Below are 26,548 nucleotides of genomic sequence, written 5' to 3'. Positions count from 1 at the left end.
GAAATGCTTTTGTACATTTTTTTGTTCAATTAAATGTGTAAAATAAAGGCTTATGAGATTCAACTTTCCAGTACATTAGGGAATAGCCAACACAACATTTTCATGATGCTACAAAATAGTTAAAGTGCAGTTTACAAACATAAGATGGTTAAACACCATATTATTCACACAAGTAGTTAATTTACATAGTTCTACAGTCCAGGTCAGCTCATTTCAGGCCTGTCTCCCTCTCAGTGGTGTAAAACATGCATTGGTTCTGGCAAGCGCGTCAGATACTCCCGCGAGCAGGTGTAGTTGCGGGTAAAGACTGAATGTCACGACTGTGTTGAATCCAGTCCGTCAGCCAGTCACGCAGTCTGTCAGTTCCCCGTGTGCCTGTAGACGGGCTCCGTGATAACGGTCTGAGCACTGAATGTCACTGCTCTTTCTGCTGAGAAAGCCTTGGCCCCAGGGTATCCAAGCTTTATTAAGCATTACTTTTTTTGTTGTTGAAGAAGATAGATTATCAGACAATGTCATGCCTTCCACCCAGATATGTGAGGAGTGGTGCCTTCCACCCAGATATGTGAGGAGTGGTGCCTTCCACCCAGAGATGAGAGGAGTGGTGCCCTGTACCCAGATATGAGAGGAGTGGTGCCTTCCACCCAGATATGAGAGGAGTGGTGCCTTCCACCCAGATATGAGAGGAGTGGTGCCCTGTACCCAGATATGAGAGGAGTGGTGCCCTGTACCCAGATATGAGAGGAGTGGTGCCCTGTACCCAGATATGTGAGGAGTTGTGCCTTCCACCCAGATATGTGAGGAGTGGTGCCTTCCACCAAGATATGTGAGGAGTGGTGCCTTCCACCCAGATATGTGAGGAGTGGTGCCTTCCACCCAGATATGTGAGGAGTGGTGCCTTCCACCCAGATATGTGAGGAGTGGTGCCCTGTACCCAGATATGAGAGGAGTGGTGCCTTCCACCCAGATATGTGAGGAGTGGTGCCCTGTACCCAGATATGAGAGGAGTGGTGCCTTCCACCCAGATATGTGAGGAGTGGTGCCCTGTACCCAGATATGAGAGGAGTGGTGCCTTCCACCCAGATATGAGAGGAGTGGTGCCCTGTACCCAGATATGTGAGGAGTGGTGCCTTCCACCAAGATATGTGAGGAGTGGTGCCTTCCACCCAGATATGTGAGGAGTGGTGCCTTCCACCCAGATATGTGAGGAGTGGTGCCTTCCACCCAGATATGTGAGGAGTGGTGCCTTCCACCCAGATATGTGAGGAGTGGTGCCTTCCACCCAGATATGTGAGGAGTTGTGCCTTCCACCCAGATATGTGAGGAGTGGTGCCTTCCACCCAGATATGTGAGGAGTGGTGCCTTCCACCCAGATATGTGAGGAGTGGTGCCTTCCACCCAGATATGTGAGGAGTGGTGCCTTCCACCCAGATATGTGAGGAGTGGTGCCTTCCACCCAGATATGTGAGGAGTGGTGCCTTCCACCCAGATATGTGAGGAGTGGTGCCTTCCACCCAGAGATGAGAGGAGTGGTGCCTTCCACCCAGAGATGAGAGGAGTGGTGCCTTCCACCCAGATATGTGAGGAGTGGTGCCTTCCACCCAGATATGTGAGGAGTGGTGCCTTCCACCCAGAGATGAGAGGAGTGGTGCCTTCCACCCAGATATGTGAGGAGTGGTGCCCTGCACCCAGAGATGAGAGGAGTGGTGCCTTCCACCCAGATATGTGAGGAGTGGTGCCTTCCACCCAGATATGTGAGGAGTTGTGACGTTAGTCACGGCTGAGCTCAGCAGACTGTGCAAGCGTGATGTCAGGATGAAAATATCTCAGACGCTAGGTGAGGCTGGCCCATTTTCTGTTCCAGCTTAGCGATTCATAATCCACTTTATATAGCCCTCCCCGTTTAAAAAAAAAAAAAAGTAGATTAGTTTAAATCAGGTTGCCAGTGAAAACAAGCTGTTCTGTATCTCTATAAAGACAAAAACAAAACAAAGAAAATAATTCTGTCCTGGTTTGCAGTAAAGTGAAAACACCAACCAGTCACATCAGAAGTGGGTTTTCTTTTTATGTTCCTCTCCTGCTGTTACTCTGATATTGCCTCTTCAGATGGTACAAAGTTAAGGTGTTCGGGCAGCTAACGCATCAGCTTGTCCTTGTGAAAGAAAACAGGGGTTTCAAGATGCTATAATAGGTAGCCGCTTTGCCTGACAGCTCCAGTGCGTCGGTATCATTTCTATTGTCCATCTTCCTCCCTCTACACCTGTCAAATGGTGACCATTGTGTCAGTGCCAGTTTTTTATTTTTTTATTTTTTATCTCAGGAGACTTCCTGGTTAAATAAAGGTTGAATAAGTGTACTGGATGTTTTCTGACATTATCAGAAAATGGCCATTATGAATGAATAGTTGAAAAACAGATATTGTGCACAACTGAGCCACCATGGTAAAGAAAGATACACTATATAAAATAAAAATACAAGATTATCAGCATAAATACTTTCACTGTGGTTTTCTTTCCTTACTGTTCTTGGCTGGAAGATTACATGTCACAACCTTGATTAATTATTGAAAGTACTGTTTGCTTCCTGGCAGTTTTATTTATTTAAGTGTGGATCTTCACACTGTGAACTGACTGACAGGCCTAGTGCTAATTGGTAGATTCACAGCAGATCTTCCACCCAGAGGGTGAGAATGTTCTTGAGGAATTCTTTTTTTTTCTTCGTTAAAAAATGTGGGGAACTGCTTTAAAATAGCTCAAATGTGATAAAGAATGCATGCCTGGAGTGATGTTCTCGCCACTTTAGAATGAATACATAGTTCCCGTGCTGGGGTCCTGGCCATATGTTTATGAATTCAGATCCCAATGGAGATAGCGGCCGTATCCTTGCGCAAAGGAGATTTATGTTTTTACAGCAACTCTGAAGTGAACTGTGTTCATCATTATGTCTGGACACTGCACAGTAATAAAAAGCATATTGACATTACAAGACGTCTTCATAAGATGGTGATAATATTTATCCTTCCTAATTATGTTTAGAAGCCCCTTTAGATCTGAACTAACACAATCTAACACCAGCTAGTGCTTTGTACTGTAAAGCCCTGTCCTATGTTAATTAAAATTTAAGCTTATATTAAAGCTTATTAATGAAAAATACATTATTCCGAGCTGGATCTGTTGGATATGTTTTATCCGTTGCGTTTATGCAAGTGTAATGTAGCTCACAGTAAACATTAGTGAATCCCAGGAGCCTAGAGATTATGCAGAAAAGAAGGGAAATGGAGAAAGGGGGGGAAACATGCATATCAACACCATCTCTCTCCCTCTTTCTCTCTCTTTCCCCCCCTCTCTCTTTCTCTCCCCCTCCCCCTCCCTCTCTCTCTTTCTCTCTCTCCCCCTCCCCCTCCCTCCCTCTCTCTCTCTGTCTCTCTCCCCCTCCCTCTCTCTCCCTCCTTGCCTTGAATGACATATTAGATGGCACAGATAAACTGGTTGGTGCAATGCTACCTGTTATAATCTGTCATTCATCTACTGGCAATGAGAAGATGGAAACGTGCATCTCCTGAAAAACTGTCATTTCTCACTTTCTCCACGTTCCCCGTTCCCCCCCAGTCACAGAGCAGCAGTGGTGTGCAAGTCTGTCAAATATTTCTGTCTTAACACAGAAATTGTGCCCCCCAATCCATGTTGTTCCCGGGGATCTGCGTCAGACATTAATTATTGTGGGAGGAAGCCGGTCTTGTCATTGCGACTGCTCTCTGTTTTTCTCTCTGTCCATTTTTGAGCCAGTCTAATGCTGAATCAACTCCAGCGCCGATTGAATTTCACAACATTTTTAATGATTTTTGCCTTGAACCCAAGATGTGCCTTTTAGGCGTTATTTTCCAACTGCAGAGGATATATTGCTGATTTTGGAACACCAATAACTACTGCTTTGGAAGTAATTCATGATTTGGTTCATATGTTTATTGAGCTGAGAGTGGAATTAAGAATAATGTATATCCATAAATCAAGACAACTGTGTTAATTGTAATGAACCATTGTGATTAAGGCTTGTGCATTCTGTAAAAATAGATGTGTTAATCCTAGTACATATTTTTTATTATATTAGGCTGCATTCAGTCTGTACAGTAAGATAAATTGGTAAGAAAAATGTGCATGCCACCAAAGTGCATTGATCACAGTGGTTCAATAAACTTTTTGTGGAGAAACAACCAGGAAATATTTTATAGAACTGCAGAGACATTCATTTTTGCTTTCCTTTTTTTTGGAAAACAGTTTAGAAAATGAGAAAAATGTAGGAAGCAAAAAAAAAACAAAGACAAAAACCTTGCTTATTATCAGAACAACCTCAACCCAAATCTGAAAAGAAAAATAGACTGCAGCACTTCCAGTGGTGAAGAGGCTTGTGATTGGTTCTGATCAAGATCGATTCTCATCGTCTCAACACTGAGAGCTAAGCAGATGGCTGAGGGCGTGCCTATCCGCTGCAGGGGGATGTAATGATGCCCTGGCCGTGTGCTGTTGTTGCTTCTGCTGCTTGCAGACTGGCTCAGTGCTGCAGAGATGGTGTAGGCACTAGGGCGGAGTTTAGGTGCTCCAACTGGGTGCCCATCCGCCCACCATCCAACCCCCATCAATCACACCCACGTGGCGCGGTCAGAAAACATCCCCGTTAATTGGAGGCAGGAAGTGGGTTAGCTCTTCTTGTTACCACGGCGCCGGGTGTGCAGGGCCTCTGTGACAGTTACATTACATCACATTACATCGCATTAATGGCATTTGGCAGTTGATTAGACTAAGCAGGAGAAAATCCTCCCCTGGAGCAATGCAGGGTTAAGGGCCTTCCTCAAGGGCCCAGCGGCTGTGCGGATCTTATTGTGGCTACAGCAGGGATCGAACCACCGACCCTGCGGGTCCCAGTCATGAACCTTAAGCACTACGCTACAGGCCTACCGAAATATAGTGTGGAATTAACACAGGGCCCTGACCGCCTTTATTCGACGCCTCTTTTGATTGTGATGTGTACTAGCCTGGGCCTCAGCTCTCCGGTCAGGACGGAGAGGGGGGATGAGAGTACTCCCAGTCCCCTGTGTGCCGCTGCAGTGACTGACAGCTTCTGCACTCCCAGTTTTCACCGTGTGACTGCGTGTCATGTCAACGCTGTACATCCGGCATCCAAAACATTATTGCTTTCAGCCTTTGTAGGCTTTTGGCAGCGCTCCTGCAGATAGGTAAACACGCGGGCGTTCATAATGAACGCCGGTGCCTTATTGAACCGGGACACGACGGAACGGGGTGCCATAAATGAAGGAGATGACAGATTCATTATCTCAGACACAACCGCTGGTCTTTGGGGTGTTGTGTGGAAGCTTTAACCCGGAGTGAAGTGGATGAGAGGGACATGGTGCTGTCGCGCGAGTTGTCACATCTCCGGTGTTGTGTTGTGCATGCGTGGTGTCAGAGCTCTTCCTGCCAGGCGACACACAGTGTTCTCATAACTGATAACACTCATCTATCTCACTCATTTTATTGATAATTTGTATTGTAGAGGGCTACGGGGATGTTGCCTCTTCCTCTTGTTTGTCGGAAGTCTTAATTGCTGCCCTGAGTAAGAGGCCAGTCTTCCCTTAATTTCGATGATTTCCTGTTTATGATATTAGTATGAAACATGAAATCCGTTTTTTAAAAAGTACAATAGATACTACCTAAAAGCTAAATTCTACAGATATATAATAATGTGTAGTGTGCTATCAGCAGATGTCTCTGTGCACAGATGAGGCACAGCTGCTCTCTGTGTTTCTGGTTTGCAGAGACCTTTACATGCCAGTTTGCAGAGACCTTTACAGGCCAGTGTGGAGCAGGGCTTTACAGGCCAGTGTGCAGCAGGGCTTTACAGGCCAGTGTGCAGCAGGGCTTTACAGGCCAGTGTGCAGAGACCTTCACAGGCCAGTGTGCAGAGACCTTTACATGCAGTGTGCAGAGACCTTTACAGGCCAGTGTGCAGCAGGGCTTTACAGGCCAGTGTGCAGAGACCTTTACAGGCCAGTGTGCAGCAGGGCTTTACAGGCCAGTGTGCAGAGACCTTTACAGGCCAGTGTGCAGAGACCTTTACAGGCCAGTGTGCAGCAGGGCTTCACAGGCCAGTGTGCAGAGACCTTCACAGGCCAGTGTGCAGAGACCTTCACAGGCCAGTGTGCAGAGACCTTTACAGGCCAGTGTGCAGCAGGGCTTTACAGGCCAGTGTGCAGCAGGGCTTCACATGCCAGTGTGCAGCAGGGCTTTACAGGCCAGTGTGCAGAGACCTTTACAGGCCAGTGTACAGAGACCTTTACAGGCCAGTGTACAGAGACCTTTACAGGCCAGTGTACAGAGACCTTTACAGGCCAGTGTGCAGAGACCTTTACAGGCCAGTGTACAGAGACCTTTACAGGCCAGTGTGCAGCAGGGCTTTACATGCCAGTGTGCAGAGACCTTTACAGGCCAGTGTGCAGCAGGGCTTTACATGCCAGTGTGCAGAGACCTTTACATACCAGTGTGCAGAGACCTTTACATGCAGTGTGCAGAGACCTTTACAGGCCAGTGTGCAGCAGGGCTTCACAGGCCAGTGTGCAGAGACCTTCACATGCCAGTGTGCAGAGACCTTTACATGCAGTGTGCAGAGACCTTTACATGCCAGTGTGCAGCAGGGCTTTACAGGCCAGTGTGCAGAGACCTTCACAGGCCAGTGTGCAGAGACCTTCACAGGCCAGTGTGCAGCAGGGCTTTACAGGCCAGTGTGCAGCAGGGCTTCACATGCCAGTGTACAGCAGGGCTTCACATGCCAGTGTGCAGCAGGGCTTTACAGGCCAGTGTGCAGCAGGGCTTCACATGCCAGTGTGCAGCAGGGCTTTACAGGCCAGTGTGCAGAGACCTTTACAGGCCAGTGTGCAGAGACCTTTACAGGCCAGTGTGGAGCAGGGCTTTACAGGCCAGTGTGCAGAGACCTTTACAGGCCAGTGTGCAGCAGGGCCCCTGCACAGATGCTGTGTTGGGCGTCTCGGTGGGGTCTGTACAGCCCCCCGCCTGGCTGATATTGATTGCGGTATTTAAAATGAGGTTAGTGGGAGTCCTGCAGGTTTCTTACCTGTGCATGCCAGAGGTGGGTGGGGGGGGTGGGGGGGTGCTATAAAGCCGGAGGCGGGTGGGGGGGTGCGGTGGAGGACCCCCACTGGAGCCGGCCTGAATTTTCCAGCTGCGGCCATCTGCAAAGCTTCGGAAAACCGCCCGGAGGTTTTAGTCTAGAGGAGCGCAGGGGAGGCAGCTGGGCCTGCAGGAGGTCCAGGACTCCTCTCTGCTCCCGCTGGCCCCGTCCCGGCACGCCAGCGGCCCACGCCGCCTCCTCCCATCATTAGAGCCTCCCTACCACGGCGGAGTCGGCGGGGGGTGGGGAGGGGAGCGGGGCCGGGGCCGGGTCGTTCTGGGCCCCCCCTCCTCCTCCCCGTTCAGTCACACTGCCAGGAAATTGAATGCATGCTAATGGACCCCTGCCCACCTGGTGAGCCGTTAGCCCCCGATTCATATTTATGGGGGAACGTGCCAGGACTGTCTGAGCCCCTGGTTTTAGGGGCTGCCGTATTTCTTCTTTTCTGCCCGGTTTTTTTGTGATTAAACGAGGAAAACGCATGCAGGTTCAGCGTGGCGGGAGCGATGGCCTCTCCAGGCCCGTCACTCAGAACAAATGAGCTGCACTTTGCTCTTTTCCCCCCATCCAGCACACATCCACCCTCCTGTATTTACACGCAAATCTTTTATTTACCAGACCTTAATGATGAAAACCCTTCTGGATGTGCTTTTTGTCAGGCCTTTGTTGTGCTTCCCACTGTATTACGGACCCAGAGAGGCCAGCTAGAGTTTTATATCTCTGGTGACAGGTAATTGTAAAGAAAAGAAAAGGGTGAGTGGTTACATTGAAAAGAAAATAAAAACTGGCCAGAGCCTTTGTTCTGCGTGAATAGACCTCGGTGTGTTATTTTCCAGGTCCTCCTTCCACCGATGTTTGAGGACTGCACTAATTTCATTCGGGTTCGGTCGCAGAGATGCAGCTGAACGCAGCTGAACGCAGCTGAACGCAACTGAACGCAGCTGAACGCAGCTGAACGCACCTGAACGCACCTGAACGCAGCTGAACGCACCTAAACGCACCTGAACGCACCTGAACGCACCTGAACGCACCTGAACGCAGCTGAACGCACCTGAACGCAGCTGAACGCAGCTGAACGCACCTAAACGCAGCTGAACGCAACTGAATGCAACTGAACGCAACTGAACGCAGCTGAACGCAACCGAACGCAACCGAACGCAGCCGAACGCAGCCGAACGCAGCCGAACGCACCGAACGCAGCCGAACGCAGCTTTGGGGGCTAACCGTTAATCGCGGTCCCTCTCCCTGGCGCTCCCCCTCGGCCCCGTGAGGAGTGACGGCGTGGCGTGCCTCCGTCAGCGAGCGCGTTCAAGGTCACGCCGCTTCGCCGAGGGGATGGTGACAGACTCACGTGCATCGCCGGGCTCCGTGGAGCGGCGCGTCCTGTCTTCAGTCTTAAAAATAACGGCAGAGACGCCGGGAGTCGGTAATAAGCGTCTCCCGCTGCCGCTGCGCCCGAGTGTCACAACAAAGCCCTCTCTGCTCGTCCAGCTGTGTGCGCCGTGACAAGAGACGCCCTGATAAATCTGACAGCCCCGCGGTCTCCATGGAAATGCCAAGTACAAATTAAAGTTGGGAGTACGGAAGGGGAGCAGGATCCCAATGTGTTTTTTTTAAAAAGAAAATGTTCCCTGAAGGGGGAAAGTGGTAACCGTCAATTATCTGCCCTCCCTCCTGGATGACGGAAGATCTTCTGTGGAGGTGTGAAAGAGCTCGGTGGAGTGGTGTTACGTGGTGTTGGTGTGTGAGGCAGCGAACGCCGTCTCTCTGCTTGTAATGTGTGTTATTCCGTGCAGGTGCGAAGTTTCTTTATGGAAATCCGATAGGAACTTTGGAAATACTCCAGTTTCCGTTTCGACGTTTCAAGGATCATATAGTAAGGTTCTGTTTTGTGAAATTATATAAAAATAGGTGTATTTCAATGACAGCAACATAATACAGGGCCTCTGTGTCCGCACAGAGACGCTGACTCTTTGTCTTGCCAAAGGCAGATCAAATGTATATAGGAGCCAGTGTTGGTGAACGGCACCACCCAAGACATGCGATTCCCATTGAGAGATTTAAGGTAAAGCATTCACATTCATAAAACACATCTCATCTTCTCATCTGAAGCATTCACATTCATAAAACACATCTCATCTGAAGCATTCACATTCAGAAAACACATCTCATCTGAAGCATTCACATTCATAAAACACATCTCATCTGAAGCATTCACATTCAAAAAACACATCTCAGGGCGCAGAACACAATGCAATATCGGGATTACGCTGGAGTTTCAAAGGTGCTGGCTGTTCGCTCTAATATTTCGTCTGGTACTGAAAACAAGAGCTGAACAAAAACGTATATTGTTGACTCCAGCTACCTTGCTGGCCCTCTAATCCTCTTGTGCCTTTAGCTGTGAAAGGGAGTCTGGCTGAATGGGGGCGTGAGGGCCGTTTTGTTCTCTATGGCCGCGTCTTCCTGCCGTAATCATTTGTTGGGCCAATGTACGAGCTTCCTGTTGGAACAGGCTCATGTTACACACGGCTGGTGCCATTATGTGATCCCAGGTCTTGTGCAATTTTAATCTTCGTATAGCCGACCACTCCTATGCTTGCCTGAAAAGTGCTGTATCGTGTTACCGTGCCATGAAACTTCAATACGTCGTGGTTGGACCTCCATTGAGTTTAGCCGTCTCAAAATAGCTACCGTTTGTCTTCTGTACAGTTAGAGAGAGGACGTACACCTAAGTGCATGTGAACCTGATCGGTTGTTACTTCGTACGCATGCGAACACACGCTCAGGCAATGCTGTACATGCAGACAGACGTGCACTAGGGCAATCAGATTATTTAATGTGCGCTGTTGCTGTGCTTCTCTCTCAACCCCCCTTCTGTTTACTCTCTGTCTGCTCGTGTGGTGTTGAGACCTGGAGCTGGTTTTGGCCTGGGGCAGAGAGCGGTGCCATCTGAGCACAGAGTAAACTGTGTTAGAGCAGAGTAAGCTGTGTTAGAGCAGAGTAAACTGTGTTAGAGTAAACTGTGTGAGCGCAGAGTAAACTGTGTTAGAGCAGAGTGAACTGTGTTAGAGCAGAGTAAACTGTGTTAGAGCAGAGTAAACTGTGTTAGAGTGGGCCTGTGAGCGCAGCGTAAACTGTGTTAGAGTGGGCCTGTGAGCGCAGAGTAAACTGTGTTAGAGCAGAGTAAACTGTGTTAGAGCAGAGTAAACTGTGTTAGAGCAGAGTAAACTGTGTTAGAGCAGAGTAAGCTGTGTTAGAGCAGAGTAAACTGTGTTAGAGCAGAGTAAACTGTGTTAGAGCAGAGTAAGCTGTGTTAGAGCGGGACCGGGCAGGGCAGGGTTGGCAGAGGGAGGAGTGACTCCTCCGGGCCGGAGCGTGGCAGTTGGTAGAGCAGAGGGAGGAGTGACTCCTCTGGGCCGGAGCGTGGCAGTTGGTAGAGCAGGGCAGAGGGAGTGACTCCTCCAGGCCGGAGCGTGGCAGTTGGTTAGAGCAGAGGGAGTGACTCCTCTGGGCCGGAGCGTGGCAGTTGGTTAGAGCAGAGGGAGGAGTGACTCCTCTGGGCCGGAGCGTGGCAGTTGGTAGAGCAGGGCAGAGGGAGTGACTCCTCCAGGCCGGAGCGTGGCAGTTGGTAGAGCAGGGCAGAGGGAGTGACTCCTCCAGGCCGGAGCGTGGCAGTTGGTTAGAGCAGAGGGAGTGACTCCTCTGGGCCGGAGTGTGGCAGTTGGTTAGAGCAGAGGGAGGAGTGACTCCTCCGGGCCGGAGCGTGGCAGTTGGTTAGAGCAGTAAGTGACAGGGAGCCGGGCTGGCGCTCTTATTGATCATAGCCATGCTCCTCATCCCCTGACCCATCGGTCACCGGCACAGTCTTCTCCCGCCGCGCTCTGTCCTCCGTCTCTCTCCTCCCAGCTGAGTCCCACACGGAGCCCGATCCCTCATGCCGGGCCTCCTGAAGGCCCATAATGCACCAGGCCGCTGTAGCACCTCCTGAAGGCCCATAATGCACCGGGCCGCTGTAGCACCTCCTGAAGGCCCATAATGCACCGGGCCGCTGTAGCACCTCCTGAAGGCCCATAATGCACCGGGCTGCTGTAGCACCTCCTGAAGGCCCATAATGCACCGGGCCGCTGTAGCACCTCCTGAAGGCCCATAATGCACCGGGCTGCTGTAGCACCTCCTGAAGGCCCGTAATGGCGTGCCGCCCCTCGCCGGTCACGGACAGAGCGTCCCGAAATCATGACCACAGAGCGAGAGCGTGCGGCACGGCGGCAGAGCCAGCCCCCACGTGAACAACATCCTGAGAGCTGTCCGAAACGCCCTGCCATCCAACCTCGCTCCCAGCGGGAAGCGAGACGACGGCATACGAAGAAAACTCAAAGAACCCTTATCCAGGCCTCCAGTGTTTTAATACTGCGCCTCTATTGGATCATCCTAATGGTAGGAATGTCACGGGCCTTCCCAGTGGACTAGCACTGTCCTATCGCTGAGGCGACGGCCTTCGTTACCGGGGCTGATTGCGTAATTCATCCTGCCTCATTTATATTTACCCTGTTTAAGCTCCTGGTGAACGCTGGCTCAGCCAGGGCCTTGGGGGTTTGAGTTTTCCTGCGACACGTGCGGCTGTGTGTATACGTCCAGACTGACTGATGCTGTTTAACAGCCGCTCATTTGTTTATTTTTTTCCCCCATGGGGGCGGAGAGTTGTTTTCCGGGGTACGGTGCGTATAGGTGTTTTCTCTTTGTGGCGGGGTGGGAGTGGAGTTATTACGCCGTCCTGTTTGTGGCAGGCCCCTCCGGCGGTGGAGCGATTGTTCTGTAATGGGTGCTGTCGGGGGTCCCCATCCCATCCCTGCCGGAGTGGGGATTTCATCACTCTCCTCATTGCACCGACTGGGGCGACGCGGCCACCGACAACATGGAGAAGATTACACCAGCGTACCTGTGTGTGTCAGCGTACCTGTGTGTGTCAGCGTACCTGTGTGTGTTAGCGTACCTGTGTGTGTTAGCGTACCTGTGTGTGTTAGCGTACGGGCAGTGTTAGCGCACGGGCAGTGTTAGCGCAGTGTTAGCGCACAAGCCGCACGGCCTCCGACAACATGGAGATAATTACACCAGCGTACGGACAGTGTTAGCGCAGTGTTAGCGTACGGACAGTGTTAGCGCAGTGTTAGCGTACGGACAGTGTTAGCGCAGTGTTAGCGTACGGGCAGTGTTAGCGCAGTGTTAGCGTACGGGCAGTGTTAGCGCACAAGCCGCACGGCCTCCGACAACATGGAGATAATTACACCAGCGTACGGGCAGTGTTAGCGTACGGGCAGTGTTAGCACAGTGTTAGCACACGGGCAGTGTTAGCGCAGTGTTAGCGTACGGGCAGTGTTAGCGCAGTGTTAGCGTACGGGCAGTGTTAGGGCAGTGTTAGCGTACGGGCAGTGTTAGCGCAGTGTTAGCGTACGGGCAGTGTTAGCGCAGTGTTAGCGTACGGGCAGTGTTAGCGCAGTGTTAGCATACAGGCAGTGTTAGCACAGTGTTAGCGTACGGGCAGTGTTAGCGCAGTGTTAGCGTACGGGCAGTGTTAGCGCACGAGCCACACGACTACTGGGAATGGACCCCACACACATACTCACACACACTCACACACGCACACACACGCACACACTCTCTCTCACACACACACACACACACACACACTCTCTCACACACACACACACAATCACACACACGCACAGTCTCACACACACACACACACTCACACACACGCACACAGTCTCACACACACACACACACACACACACACACTCACACACACTCTCTCACACTCACACACATACACGCGCACACACGCACATGCACAGGCACACACACACACACACACACACACATGCACAGGCACACACACACATACACACACACACGCACACGCACATGCACAGGCACACACACACATACACACACACACGCACACGCACATGCACAGGCACACACACACACACACACACACACACACACACACACACATGCACAGGCACACACATACACACATGCACACACACACACGCACAGGCACACACACACACGCACACACACATTCCTGCCTTTACCCCCTTTTAAAAAGTTCTGTTGCTGTTAGCCTTTACTCTGGCAATACAGGAGAAAGTCTCCCCAGAGCGTTTGGGACTTAGTGTTGTAGTGCCTTTCATCAGAGAACTGTTCTGTGCCACAGTCTTTCTCCAGAACAGACACATCTTAAAGTGACTGGTTTCAATGGTCGCTCTTTGCTTCTGCCCGGCTGCCGTTGGATTCAGTGCAGTGAAAACCCCATTAAAAAATGCCCTGCACGTCTGTGAAAAGATACCCCGAATTGACATTCATTTCTTTTCTCTTTATATTCATTAAAAAGTCACCGTTCTGGCGCCGCGTATGGACCAGTGTATTAACCAGACGTGTTCTACCTGCTGCAGCCGAATATGAGAACAAGTCTTGGCGGTGCTGTGATATTTTTGCTCTGCTTTTGGTCTGAGCTATAAAATCTGCTCCATTGCTTTTCCTTTTTTGGTATTTTCCAGGCAGTCAAAAAATTTTTTATTTCTCCCTTAAATCTTCTTAGCACATTGACCAATAAGCCGACCTATACGCTTCAAACAAAGCCAGGTGATACAGAGAACCCTGTCACTGTGTCACACACCAGTGATACAAGGCGAGCGCAAATTCCTAAGACCAGTGGTATCATTGGATAACCTTGTATCTGTTTCGTATTAGTTAAAGCTAGGCTTACGGACATAATGCCAGGGAAATCCTGTCTGCAACGATTGAAATCAGTGATAAAATGAGAGATTGGTGAATGTTAGTATGGTTTCGCTTTTGTTCCCATTCACTTATGATGATAATTGTCTGGTGTGTGATATTTTAGAGAATGGGGCTATAAACTGGTCCAGGAGGATTTTGCCTTAATGCCAAACCAAACAGGCCGAATACTTCACTCGAATGATTCTACTCTTCTCACACGGTGTTGAGAAGGTGTATTATAATAATACCTGTGCCACGATGAGGAGCCTTAAAGCAGGAGATTCAAATAAGACAAGTGCACATTATTTCTTTTTATAGTTCTAATTATATATAATTAGAGTTAATATCCGTATTGAAGTTTGAATCGAACCGTCATTCGTAGCCACTATTAATGTCTGCAAAAGGGTTTCTATGTGCTGACACAAATCTACCTCCGCTGGGTCTGAAGGGCGTGAGTATGAGACGGAACTCAGGACTTCATTCTCTCGTAATCACAGGACCTGTTGTTCCTGTCATCATTCTCAGGCTGCCTTTTTTTTTTGCCGTTTGCAAATTTGTAATTATCCTTCCAAATTGTGCGCGTGGAACGCATGATTTCAATGAGTAGATTTTTTTTCAGAGACAACACACAGTGGGAGTCTGTTTAGGTGGCTAATGACGCGCCCGATTATGTACGCTGCGCTGCCTGATGAACTCTCCGTCTGCGGCGGAGACTCACTGACAGCGCGGCGATCGGGGTGTGGAGGTGGCACGACAGGAATAGACAGGTGTTGTGTTGTGTGTGCACGTCCAACAGCAGTGTGGGGTTTGGGCCTCTGCAGGAGGTTGGGGCGGAAACCCTTATCCCGGGGCCAGTCGGTTGGAGCTTTTTTCCCCCGCATTTGTCACATTGTACCACCACAAAGTTGTTTTAACTAACTACTACAACGACTATTCTACCTCTCTCCTGATTTCGGAATAGTACAGTTTATTGATAATCTTCTAATTGATCCTCGTCTACCCAATCCAACCACTTTTTACAACAACAAAAAAACACTATAATTCCTGCTCATCGCTGCATCCCGCCTCTTTCAGTCTGGTACAGTTACAGACGAAGATTAGCTCTCCTCTGGAACGTGCCATTTCATCTTCTGCCGCGGGCGATTTGCCGGTTTAAACCGATGGAGCTGAATGAAGACACTGTATGTGCAGCTTGTGCAGGCGGGCTGAGGGCACCTGGCTGACCAGAGGGGGTATCTGCTGCACAATGCGGCCCAGATGTTCCGCTGGCCGAAAGCCGTCCCGCTGCCAGCAGTTACGCCGTGGCCCGCGGTTCTGCCAGCGCCGGTCGGCACCAGAGCGGTCCAGATCTGACGCTGGAGCACCGGGCCCGGGCGTGTGCTGTAACAGGGCCCGCCCGGCAGCGTCCTGACCTTGCTCCCGCAGTACTTGGCACCAAGCCTTCCTGAAAACGCTGCTCCTTTTTTTACCCCAGTTTTCAGCGAAGAGGTGACTCGGTGTCTCCAGGAGGGTGTAAAGGGGAGACAAAGGCAGCTTGTCTTTCATTACTGCTACAGCCTGTATTAAGCGGAGGTGGGGGGAAGGGGGGGAAGCATTTTTCCAGCATCTGCGATACATTTTTCAAGGTACTGTCTTTGAAGATTAATCTCACAGTTTCACTAATTAATTCAGAATACAAAAAGTCACTGCATTAACAAAACAAAAAGATTAATTACATAAACAATTGAATTTCACGGTGCCTCTTGCCAACTTTTGTTTTGGCAGTTATTTTAAACTCAGGAAGTATGGCTCTGTCCTTGCTGTGTCTAGGAGGAAGATTTTGAATATGGTATTTGTTTTCATCGGTTCATTTTTTATTGGTCTGCCATCTACTTATCCTCCAGCTTTGACTGAATAAGGACTGTGATACTGGGCTTTAGATAAAGCCTAAATTACATTTACTTGTAAAGAGGATAAAACGCTAACAGAAAAATTAATTCCTTCCCATCAATTTTTAAAAATCTGATCATAAATTTGGTTGAAATGGCCTACTAAATTTAGATCCATTTGAATTGTTCCTTTGAAAAGGATTAATCCAATTCAGTCTGTCATATTTCTTTTTTTAATATTGTCAATGGCTCTTTTACTAATGACAATCATCGCAGCAACGGTGAGGTGCTATCAGCTGGTTGGCTGAAACTGAAAGTAGCACCTATTTATTTTGTGTTATATTTTTACCAATTGTAAAATTGTTGCCAGTTGTACCCTATCTATTCCAATTGCCCATGTTGTCTGGGATACAGCGCGTACATAAGACTATGTTCCCTCGGCAGGAATGGATCTAACGATCCGGAGTGCGACACGCCTTCTCCAAACCGCATCGTCTCCAACCACGACTGTGACTCCCAGGCGATCAGGGCTGTTGTCGTATGCGGCGATCCTCCCCCCGCTAATGAGTCCCCTCCCCTCCCTTGGAGTGGCGAGCCAATGATGGCGCTCCACGTGAGCCGGCCTAACTCAGCTTTTGGCAGGACCGGGCATCGAACCCCGGTCCTCGGTGTGTGCAACTGCAAACGGACTGAACTGCAACAGTCTGTTGTGACACGACAAATTAAATATTGTATTTGTAGTGAATTCCAGTCCTGACTTGGTGTACAGCCATTGACCTCCAGTACAAAGTATGGTCTTCTCCCAGAGCTCTGTAGTCATTACTGTGTGCTGAACGGAGGATGCGATATGCTGTGCAGAACATTAATTAGTGATAACCTTGAGAATTGTGAAGTCTCGTGGGATGGGCTGAATGACACTCAGTGAACATAAATCTGTAATGTGAGCTGGGGTAATGGAGGCACAGAGGAAGATAGACCTCTAATGATTTAAGTGCTGCTTGTTTTCCCTCTCGTTACGTCTCCCTGCAGATTGGAAGGGTGCAAGTGTGACAAATGGGCATATTCACTTGTGATTGGAGGAGGGGACTTGGGAGGGTTTGTGAAGGGCCGCCATTTTGTAATTAGCTGGGAGGCCAAAAACCTGGTAAATGCACCTGCCGCCACCCTAATTTAACGATAAATCTCTTAACGTCTCCCTCCGTGATATCACATCATTTTCCCACGCTCCTCCTGAACCGGATTAAAACTCATCGCAAAGGGATGGTCCCATGGGAATCATGTGGAGTCACGGATGTGCTTAGCATTCTTTAAGTAAGGTAAATGCTTTCCTTGGAGGTCCTCTTCAAATAGGCAATTTGTTTCTCTCCCCCCCCCCCCCCCCAGTGTTTTCAGGGAGAAAATCTCCAGCTCACTACAACTATGAATCTGCATTAATTAGATCCAGTGTGCTCTTGAAGGTACACCGCTGGTTTCAGACTCATTTGTTGATTTGCTGTTCGCTGTTGCACCACAGAGTCTTGAGTTCTGAGTCGAAGGGAATCGAGGGGTGGCTGGACGGATGGCGGCACACTGGAGACGTCAGACTGAGGGACCAGGGCTGGGGGTCACGGTCAGACCGAGGGCCATGTTATACTGGGCCAGCCTGGGAGAGAGGAGCAGAAGGGCCTCGATCATTCGCACTGCGCTGCGGTGAGCAGCCTCTCTGAGGGAGGCAGCGCTGCCTGGCTGTGCGCTCCGTCTTATCTAGGTCAACGGGAGCACGCCTTTCGTAAGACGCACGGAGGGGAAAAAAAGCACAGATCATCTCGCTTTCTCTTTCAGGCTTCCTGACGCTCAGCATGAATTTGACCGATTCACGGAACGGTCATTATTTCCACGTCTCCTTAGCATACCTGATAAAATCACGGTCAGCCGCACTCGTCGTGCCCGATTTTCATTAAACCCATAATCATTTCCTCGTCCTGCAGGAAGGTGTTTTCGGAATAGCGCTTAATCTCCTGTCACCGACGACCTCAGGAGTGACTGTGCTTGTATTAGATAACCCTGACGTGTCACTTCTGAATGGATGTGTAACTTCCGCTGCACCTCTTAACACGTAAACCTTGTTAATTATTCATTCGGCGAAGAGCTCCAGAGGACCGGCGTGGAGCACGGGAGCCGTTGTAGTGACACGTCCATCGCTCCGCTCTCCAGACCTGCGGCAGGGAGTACGGGAGTGTGTCGGGTTCCATTTGTGTGTACCTGTTTATTCAAATCAGGGACGGTTTAGCTGAGCAAATGGAGTAAAATGGGATTTATGCGTCAGGGTGGGTACAGCGTCTGCACGGCACGCTGCAGCAGTGGGAGCTCAGAGCGATGCTTTATCGTCTCAGAGCGAGCGTCCGTTACGGCCGCCAGCGCGAGGTCCCGCTTCCGCCCGTGTTTCCGGAGACCCGGCCTCCCAGACCGCCGTTCACCCTGCCCTCGGTTCACATTCTGCCGCAGAAGACACGGCCGGGCTGAGGAACGGCCTTTCAGCCGAGACTGGGCCGCGCCGGGTACACTCCGGCTGTCACAACGTGGAGGATTGAATAATCTCAGTCCCCCTGGGGCGGTCCGCCAGAGGAGTGCCAGGCACTGTCTTTCTCTGTCAGAGATGATCTCCGGTGCCTTACTTGTCCGTGTTCGTGTGATAGTCCTGTGTGTTCTTCAGAGGGGGGTGGGTGGGGGTCCTGCTCTGGGGAGGTGCGCACCGTATCCCAGCCAGCGCTCGGTGTGAGGGGAGGGGCGGCTGGCTGCAGAACCCGTGCTGTGGGTTAAATGGGTCGCGCAGTCAGCAGTGCATGCTGCGGATCATGGGAATCGGCGCTGCGTGTTGCAGCGTGCGCTGCATTACAGAGCATCAGGCCTAATGCAATCAGACCGCACAGCAGCGGAAACACAGGGCCGGGGGGAGAGTGTGTGTGTGTGTGTGTGTGTGTGTGTGTGTGTGTGTGTGTGTGTGTGTGTTTGTGTGTGTGTGTGTGTGTGTGAGTGTGTGAGTGTGTGAGAGAGTGAGTGAGTGAGTGAGTGAGAGAGTGAGAGAGTGAGAGAGTGAGAGAGTGAGAGAGTGAGTGAGAGAGTGACTGAGTGACTGAGTGACTGAGTGACTGAGTGACTGAGTGACTGAGTGCACTTCAGGCAGCTCCATAAGGCCTCTGCACCGTTATGTATTTCCGTGGGTTGTGTTGTCGTACATGCTCACTTTTCCCCAGAGCTGCCGTTTTGCTCTTGAATAACTCATGAACCTTGTTGTCCTTATGTAAATGATCAAATACACTGTGGTGTGTAGTGCAGAGCGTTGGGTGTGATAGGAAATGTTCTCGTAAACGCAAGGTTGCAGGCGGTATTACTGCAAGCGCTCCGCTTTGAATCCTTAATTGATATTTCGTGTTTCCCCATCGATTCAATCAACGTTCCTGAACTTTGACTCCATTAAAATGCAGTGTTATTTTTTTAAATCACAAACACAGCTTGCCAATTTCAGCAATAACCAATAATAACCTTCCAAACTTTTTATGGAGAGAAAGGGGAAAATTAACAACGAATGTTGAATTTTTTTACTGGCCGGAGCAGACAATTTTATCTCCGCTGGAACAGGGCTCTCGTGAAGAAGCCGGTCCCTTTCACCGCCGTGCGTCTGTAAATGTATCCTGCATCAGCGAGAGACCTCCATTTGCATCCCATTTGGACGACAATGGGGCTGTTGTTCTCTCCTTTTTACCCCTCACTGGAAGGGAGGGGTATCACCATTTTTATTACAGGACGGGGGGAGTATTAGCAAAGGTAGCCCAATGCCAAATGCGATTTGTTCTGTGCGCTCCGGTTTTGCATGGTTTAGCTTGGCTCCAGGCCTTACAGGGCTGCAGCTCCCCCCCCTGCTGTTTTGGGAAGTGGGGGCGGGGGTGCTGAGAGAAACGGTTCAGGAGGTGTTTATGCTGAAAATATTACTGCAGGAGACCACCTGCTGCTTCAATAACTGACGCTGCTCCGCCTTCTTAGCCAGTTCTAGCATTTTGATTTTTTTTTACTGTCAAGGAGAGCGGTGTTGTTAAAGTGTCAACGCAGGTGTCCGTGTTTGAGTCCGCCTCCCTCACACCCACAGCTAGGAGGCATTGCTCAGTTCTGTAGGCGAACACCGGTGAATAAATATATGTACACCCCCATATCCTCGTTAAAAACTTGCAGCTGCGTCTGTCTGATATATCACAGGAATTAAATGGTATGGAACGGTGCACAATACGGTCTGCTTTAATAGCCGTGCGGAAGCACAATAGCCAAAGGAATCCGAAAAATGTGTTGCATGTTGCCTCTTGACATAGTTCTCAGAATCCACAATGTATATTAGATTTTTACAGAGAGTTATATGGATGAACCGTGTCTAAAAGCATGCTGATACTAGTCCGACACTCTCCTGATGGTTTGTACTTTCTCTTCCCCCGACAGGTATCATCTACACCACGGACATACTGGACCGCGAGACCAAAGACTCTTACTGGCTGACCATCTACGCCACCGACCGCGGCGTGGTGCCCCTTTTCACCGCCATCGAGATCTACATCCAGGTGGAGGACGTGAACGACAACGCGCCCCTGACCTCCGAACCCGTCTACCACCCCTCCGTCGTGGAGAACTCGCCCAAGGACGTGTCCGTCATCCAGATCCAGGCCCAGGACCCCGACGCCACGTCCCACGGGGAACGCCTGTCCTTTCGGATATCCAGCGGGAACCCGCAGAACTTCTTCGCCATCAACTCGAAGACGGGTAGGTGTGCGGCTGAGTCCAGGCGCCTGGTCAGGATTGCGTGATGATGATGAGGATATAATGAGGAGAAGGAGACTAGTGATGGCGCATTGCAGGGATGATGGTGCGCTTGCGAGTGTGTGTGTGTGTGTGTGTGTGTGTGTGTGTGTGTGGGTGTGTGTGTGTGTGTGGGTGTGTGTGTGGGTGTGTGTGTGTGTGCGCGTGTGCGCGTGTGCGTGTGCGTGCGCATGGAAATCAGGTTTCTCTCTCCCTGTGTCGGTATGGGAACAGATGCTGCCCATCATCTGGTTAAGTGGCGTTCTCCATTACCTGGGGCTGGGGGCGGGTTGCCCTTGAAATCAGGAAGAGTGCTGTTTTCAATCAAGTTTTTTTTTTTTGTTTTTCCTCTCCCACGTTTATCAGGGAGAGTGATGAAAAAAAGAGATTCCAGGCTATTCCTTAACTTAATTACAGGACTGCAAAGCCGCGGTGCTTTAGCACAATGGACTGTAATTTGCCATCCTTGCTGGCTCATTTCTCCATCGAGGCTGGAGTTCAGCAGGTTGGATTGAGGAACGTTAAGGAACGTTCGCCAGTGACTGTTTATCCACAAACTATGAAATGTTTCCTTCAGGATAATTAGACATTTACTTTTTCCCTGTATAAAGTAATCACTAAGCAGCCCAATTTCGAGACTTGGCTTACAGAAATTAAATTGTGAGAGAATGAATGTAATTTAGAGGAAACTCAAGCTAACTTGAATTTAGCCTGCTGCTCTTTGCTGCATATTTGAATGTGCTATGAATTTGCCTGTGGTTGGAATAGACTGTTACAGACGGCTCATCATTTGAGCTCAGGAAATAAATATGAGGCATTCTTTGGAATGGGGGAGATTCAGACCGTTCATACTTCATGGTTGTCAATGCGCAGCAATCGGCAATTCTTTTAGCCAAAGGCTCATTCTAGTTCTTCTCTAATGTGTACACATTTGTCTTTGTTTCATTGTGATCAGATTTGATGATTTGCTCTGAGACAGTGATGCAGTCATTGTGTGAGGGGAGGGGGGGGGGGGGTGCAGAATTGCGCTTCGACACAGCACACGCTACGATGTGACTTCTGGCACGCGTTAGGCGTGTTCCTCGTGGTCAGGGTCCGTCAGCGTGGGAGCCCGCATGAGGAGCTCTGAAAGGCATGTGTTGGCAATTAGTGTGCGCATTGCTTTAACATCGGAGGCCTTTCATACATTACTGAGACGGCAGCCTCCATCTAAATAACCTGTCCTTTAACGGCCTCATAATTAAATGCGAGGGTTCATTTATTTTCATGATTGTTGAACTTGCCAAACTTTGTTTGCGAAGACAATAAATAAACTATCATGTTAAATCACAATCGAGATTCCTTTTTACCAGGAGGTGAAGTTAAGGACGAGTGTTGGGTGAGTGTGTGTTTGTCTGCCCATTGATTACAGGATGGTTCTGTATCACTGCTTCTCCAGCTTCAGCAATCCTAGAATGCTGTATGCCTCTACATCCTTATCCATGGCATTCGCTAAATGGACTTGTATTACCCATTTCAGCCCTGCATCCAAAGTCCCGCACCCCTCTGACTTCATCCTGATGTTGTTCTTTCAGTATTTCACCTTTCCTGTGTCCCTCTTTTCTCTGGCCATCCCCCCCCCCCCCCCCCCCCCGATTTTTTCATTCTCATAGTCTGGCGGCGTTATATAAAAAATGTATTTGCGGCTTTTTAGTTCATTCGTTTCCAGCTCAAGCCATTTTCTTGGTGTTTGGGGAAGGGAAATGGGCGCGGGGTAGAGTTTATTAAAGATCCCCGTCTGATTCTTCTAACCTGGAAACGCGTGCTTGTCTACCATTCTTGGTAAAGGAAATTACACTTTTGCATTAACAGCGCAATATAAAAAGAAACCGAGTTGTTGCAGCATGTAGTTGTTACCTTGTTGTTGCAGTATGTAGTTGTTACCTAGTTGTTGCAGTATGTAGTTGTTTCCCAGTTGTTCCAATATGTAGTTGTTACCCAGTTGTTCCAGTATAGTAGTTGTTACCTGGTTGTTGCAGTATGTAGTTGTTTCCCAGTTGTTCCAATATGTAGTTGTTACCCAGTTGTTCCAGTATAGTAGTTGTTACCTGGTTGTTGCAGTATGTAGTTGTTACCCAGTTGTTCAGACATTATGCATGGATTCATTGGACGCCAGTGACCTGAAACCCAAGTGAACTCTTATGTCTCCTGGTGGCATACCAATTGATAATGCCTTTCAGAAACGTTTTTACTGCTCACGACACAATGGAGGGCTTTCTTCACGGTGTTGACAGGAGAGGTTTCCAAATCTACCAAAGTGCTAGCCCCGTGTCAATCCCATTCTTCTCTCACATATTTTAATCTGATTTTGTGTAGCCCCCCGAGTTATTTCCAATGTTCGGGCATTATGTAACTTTCGGCAGGCAAATGACACGGTGGAATGGAAAGCGGGACCTTCACAGTTTTCGCCGCTCTGAGAAAGCAGAGGGTCAGCAGATAGCAGAAAATACCGGGCCTTGCACATCCTGTAGCAGCTTGGCTTTATTTCTCTTTCTTTGCCTATTTCTCATATTTACTTTTATTTTCTTATCAATTTTGTATGGCTACGATTGCACATCCAACATTATTATTATATATTTCCCCCAATAAGGTCAGGGTGGGCAATATAACCATATCAATTATATATAACGATAGAAATATGGGCCACAATATGGATTCGGCTATATTGTCTATATCGGTAGAGATTGGACTTTGATGGCTACACAGTGTCAGTGGAAAGATTTTGGTCAGAAATCATGTAATCGGAGCTCCTACATAGCAGGGGGAAACCAAACCTGCTATGTAGTTAATTGCTACTTTAGTGTTTTCATTAATAATAATGTCAGCAAGTGGATTTGTATAGGCTAATACTGTTAGCTGAAAGCCACGGCCTTCTTGGCAATTAAAATAAAATAAAATTGGGATTTTTTGCAAATTATTTCAATATACGACTACATTTTGTGCTCATTTAAAGACCTGCAAGTAGAACACTGATGAAAAATCCTGACTGTCAACCTGTTTCACAAAGCAGGATTACTTTGCAGGATAACTGCACTGAGTAACTCCGCTTGAGTCAAAGGAGCAGTTAGCCCTGAGCCTTGTATTCCGTGCCGTTCTATTGGTGCTGTGGCCCTGCTACCTATTTCCTGGTCAGACCTGATACCGACCTCCGCACGTGCAGGAAAACTTTAAACTTTACTTTGACAGTCATATTAATAAAAAAATTAATAAATATTAATGAATATGAAGTGTAGTGATGGTATCGTCTATGATACATAGATATCATGTAAGATATAAACCACGATGTGCAGTGCATATACAAGAATGTATAACATGGCACGGAGATAATCATGTCTGTTTATTATTATTTTTTTATTTTTATATAGACCGTGCTCAAATTGACAGGTTTTTAGTCTGCCATCTTGGTTACTTGGGCTACAAGGAACTGACTGGTAGTAGCACAATTGGGCAAACCCCTTTTCAAAAGGAGCATTGGGCCTGCATTACATACGTGTGTTTTCCACATATAGCGCATCGCTCAGTGCCTGTCTCCCTTGCACATGGGAATAATTTTTTACTTATATAAATCTTAGTTACAGACCATTTAATAATCAAAACTGTGTCTGGGTTGTGATTTATTATGTCTGAATGAAATATGACTGCAGCTTTTGCCTTGCATAAAGGTCTTAAAATCCTTTAAGCTGGAGATCCCTGAGAGAGCATTGGCAGGTATGTGTCTGGGTTGGCTATTGATCGCCTATGCTTTTATTAAACAGCTCATATGGTTTTTTTTAAATATGGCTGCATTCTAATTATGGTCTGGCAGGATTACAGCCATATATCAGGGGGGCACAAGGTCAGCCACCTATTTATTCTTTCAGAGGTCGTAATTAATGTTATTACTGCGACATAATAACGTTTTGGGCGGAGTGGGAGCTGTGGTCAAGGCTGACCACAGCTGTGTTTATTCAGTACAGTTATGGGATGGAGTGCATTCTATAATTACTTTAGAGTTAGAGGGAAGCTGCTTGGGACGTCAGTAAGAGACTATTCCTGTCCCGGCAAATTGAAATCGCAGGAATGAATTTGGCGCTGGGTTTGTATGTAAATGAATAGGTGGTGAAGGTCGCTGCTGAGAAGCAGACATGTTGGTCCCACATCACCACGCTTGGATCTCTATTACGCATACTCTGGAGACAGGCATTCAGACCATTATTCTGCCACTTTGCTTGTGCAAATGTCAAACATTCACTTGGTAACATTATTAAAAAGGCTGATGGAACATTCAAAATGTTCTCACCAGTGGTGCAACAATACTGCTTTTAAGACTGAAAGTGACTTGTCAATAGAAAGGCCAGAGCCGGTTCCATTGGGTGCTTGGATTTCTTTTACTCCAACCCTGTTAATGCAGTGCTCTCTTCCTTCCACAACATTCTCAAAATATTTGGGCTAAAAAAGAAGTTGGAACAAATCAACTCAGTGAAGAAATACAGGCCGTTTGGTCCATTTTCAAAAAACCCTCCCCAGCAGCCAATAACAGCAGGCCCTGTACCCAGGTGAATAACAGCAGGCCCTGTACCCAGGTGAATAACAGCAGGCCCTGTACCCAGGTGAATAACAGCAGGCCCTGTACCCAGGTGAATAACAGCAGGCCCTGTACCCAGGTGAATAACAGCAGGCCCTGTACCCAGGTGAATAACAGCAGGCCCTGTACCCAGGTGAATAACAGCAGGCCCTGTACCCAGGTGAATAACAGCAGGCCCTGTACCCAGGTGAATAACAGCAGACCCTGTACCCAGGTGAATAACAGCAGGCCCTGTACCCAGGTGAATAACAGCAGACCCTGTACCCAGGTGAATAACAGCAGGCCCTGTACCCAGGTGAATAACAGCAGGCCCTGTACCCAGGTGAATAACAGCAGACCCTGTACCCAGGTGAATAACAGCAGACCCTGTACCCAGGTGAATAACAGCAGGCCCTGTACCCAGGTGAATAACAGCAGGCCCTGTACCCAGGTGAATAACAGCAGGCCCTGTACCCAGGTGAATAACAGCAGGCCTGTACCCAGGTGAATAACAGCAGACCCTGTACCCAGGTGAATAACAGCAGACCCTGTACCCAGGTGAATAACAGCAGGCCTGTACCCAGGTGAATAACAGCAGGCCTGTACCCAGGTGAATAACAGCAGACCCAGTACCCAGGTGAATAACAGCAGGCCCTGTACCCAGGTGAATAACAGGCCCAGTACCCAGGTGAATAACAGCAGGCCCTGTACCCAGGTGAATAACAGCTGGCCTGTACCCAGGTGAATAACAGCAGGCCTGTACCCAGGTGAATAACAGCAGGCCCAGTACCCAGGTGAATAACAGCAGACCCTGTACCCAGGTGAATAACAGCAGGCCCTGTACCCAGGTGAATAACAGCAGGCCTGTACCCAGGTGAATAACAGCAGGCCCTGTACCCAGGTGAATAACAGCAGGCCTGTACCCAGGTGAATAACAGCAGGCCTGTACCCAGGTGAATAACAGCAGACCCTGTACCCAGGTGAATAACAGCATGCCCTGTACCCAGGTGAATAACAGCATGCCCTGTACCCAGGTGAATAACAGCAGACCCTGTACCCAGGTGAATAACAGCAGGCCCTGTACCCAGGTGAATAACAGCATGCCCTGTACCCAGGTGAATAACAGCTAGCCTGGTACCCAGGTGAATAACAGCAGGCCCAGTACCCAGGTGAATAACAGCAGGCCTGTACCCAGGTGAATAACAGCAGGCCTGTACCCAGGTGAATAACAGGCCCTGTACCCAGGTGAATAACAGCAGGCCCTGTACCCAGGTGAATAACAGCATGCCCTGTACCCAGGTGAATAACAGCATGCCCTGTA

General features: G+C 49.0%; 1 protein-coding gene across 2 annotated transcripts in view; it reads left to right on the top strand.

Moving 5' to 3' along the window:
- fat3a (FAT atypical cadherin 3a) overlaps positions 1-26,548 on the top strand; it is a 175,416-nt gene that overhangs the window by 23,875 nt on the left and 124,993 nt on the right. For both annotated transcript variants that reach the window (XM_061218131.1, XM_061218130.1), the window contains exon 2: positions 20,292-20,609. In XM_061218131.1, the coding sequence (XP_061074115.1) occupies positions 20,292-20,609 (318 nt within the window). The remainder of the gene's footprint in view (positions 1-20,291; positions 20,610-26,548) is intronic.

Source organism: Conger conger, chromosome 13 (assembly GCF_963514075.1).
Source record: "Conger conger chromosome 13, fConCon1.1, whole genome shotgun sequence".
Taxonomy (NCBI): Eukaryota; Metazoa; Chordata; class Actinopteri; order Anguilliformes; family Congridae; genus Conger; species Conger conger.
This window is presented reverse-complemented; position numbering and strand designations above follow the sequence as displayed.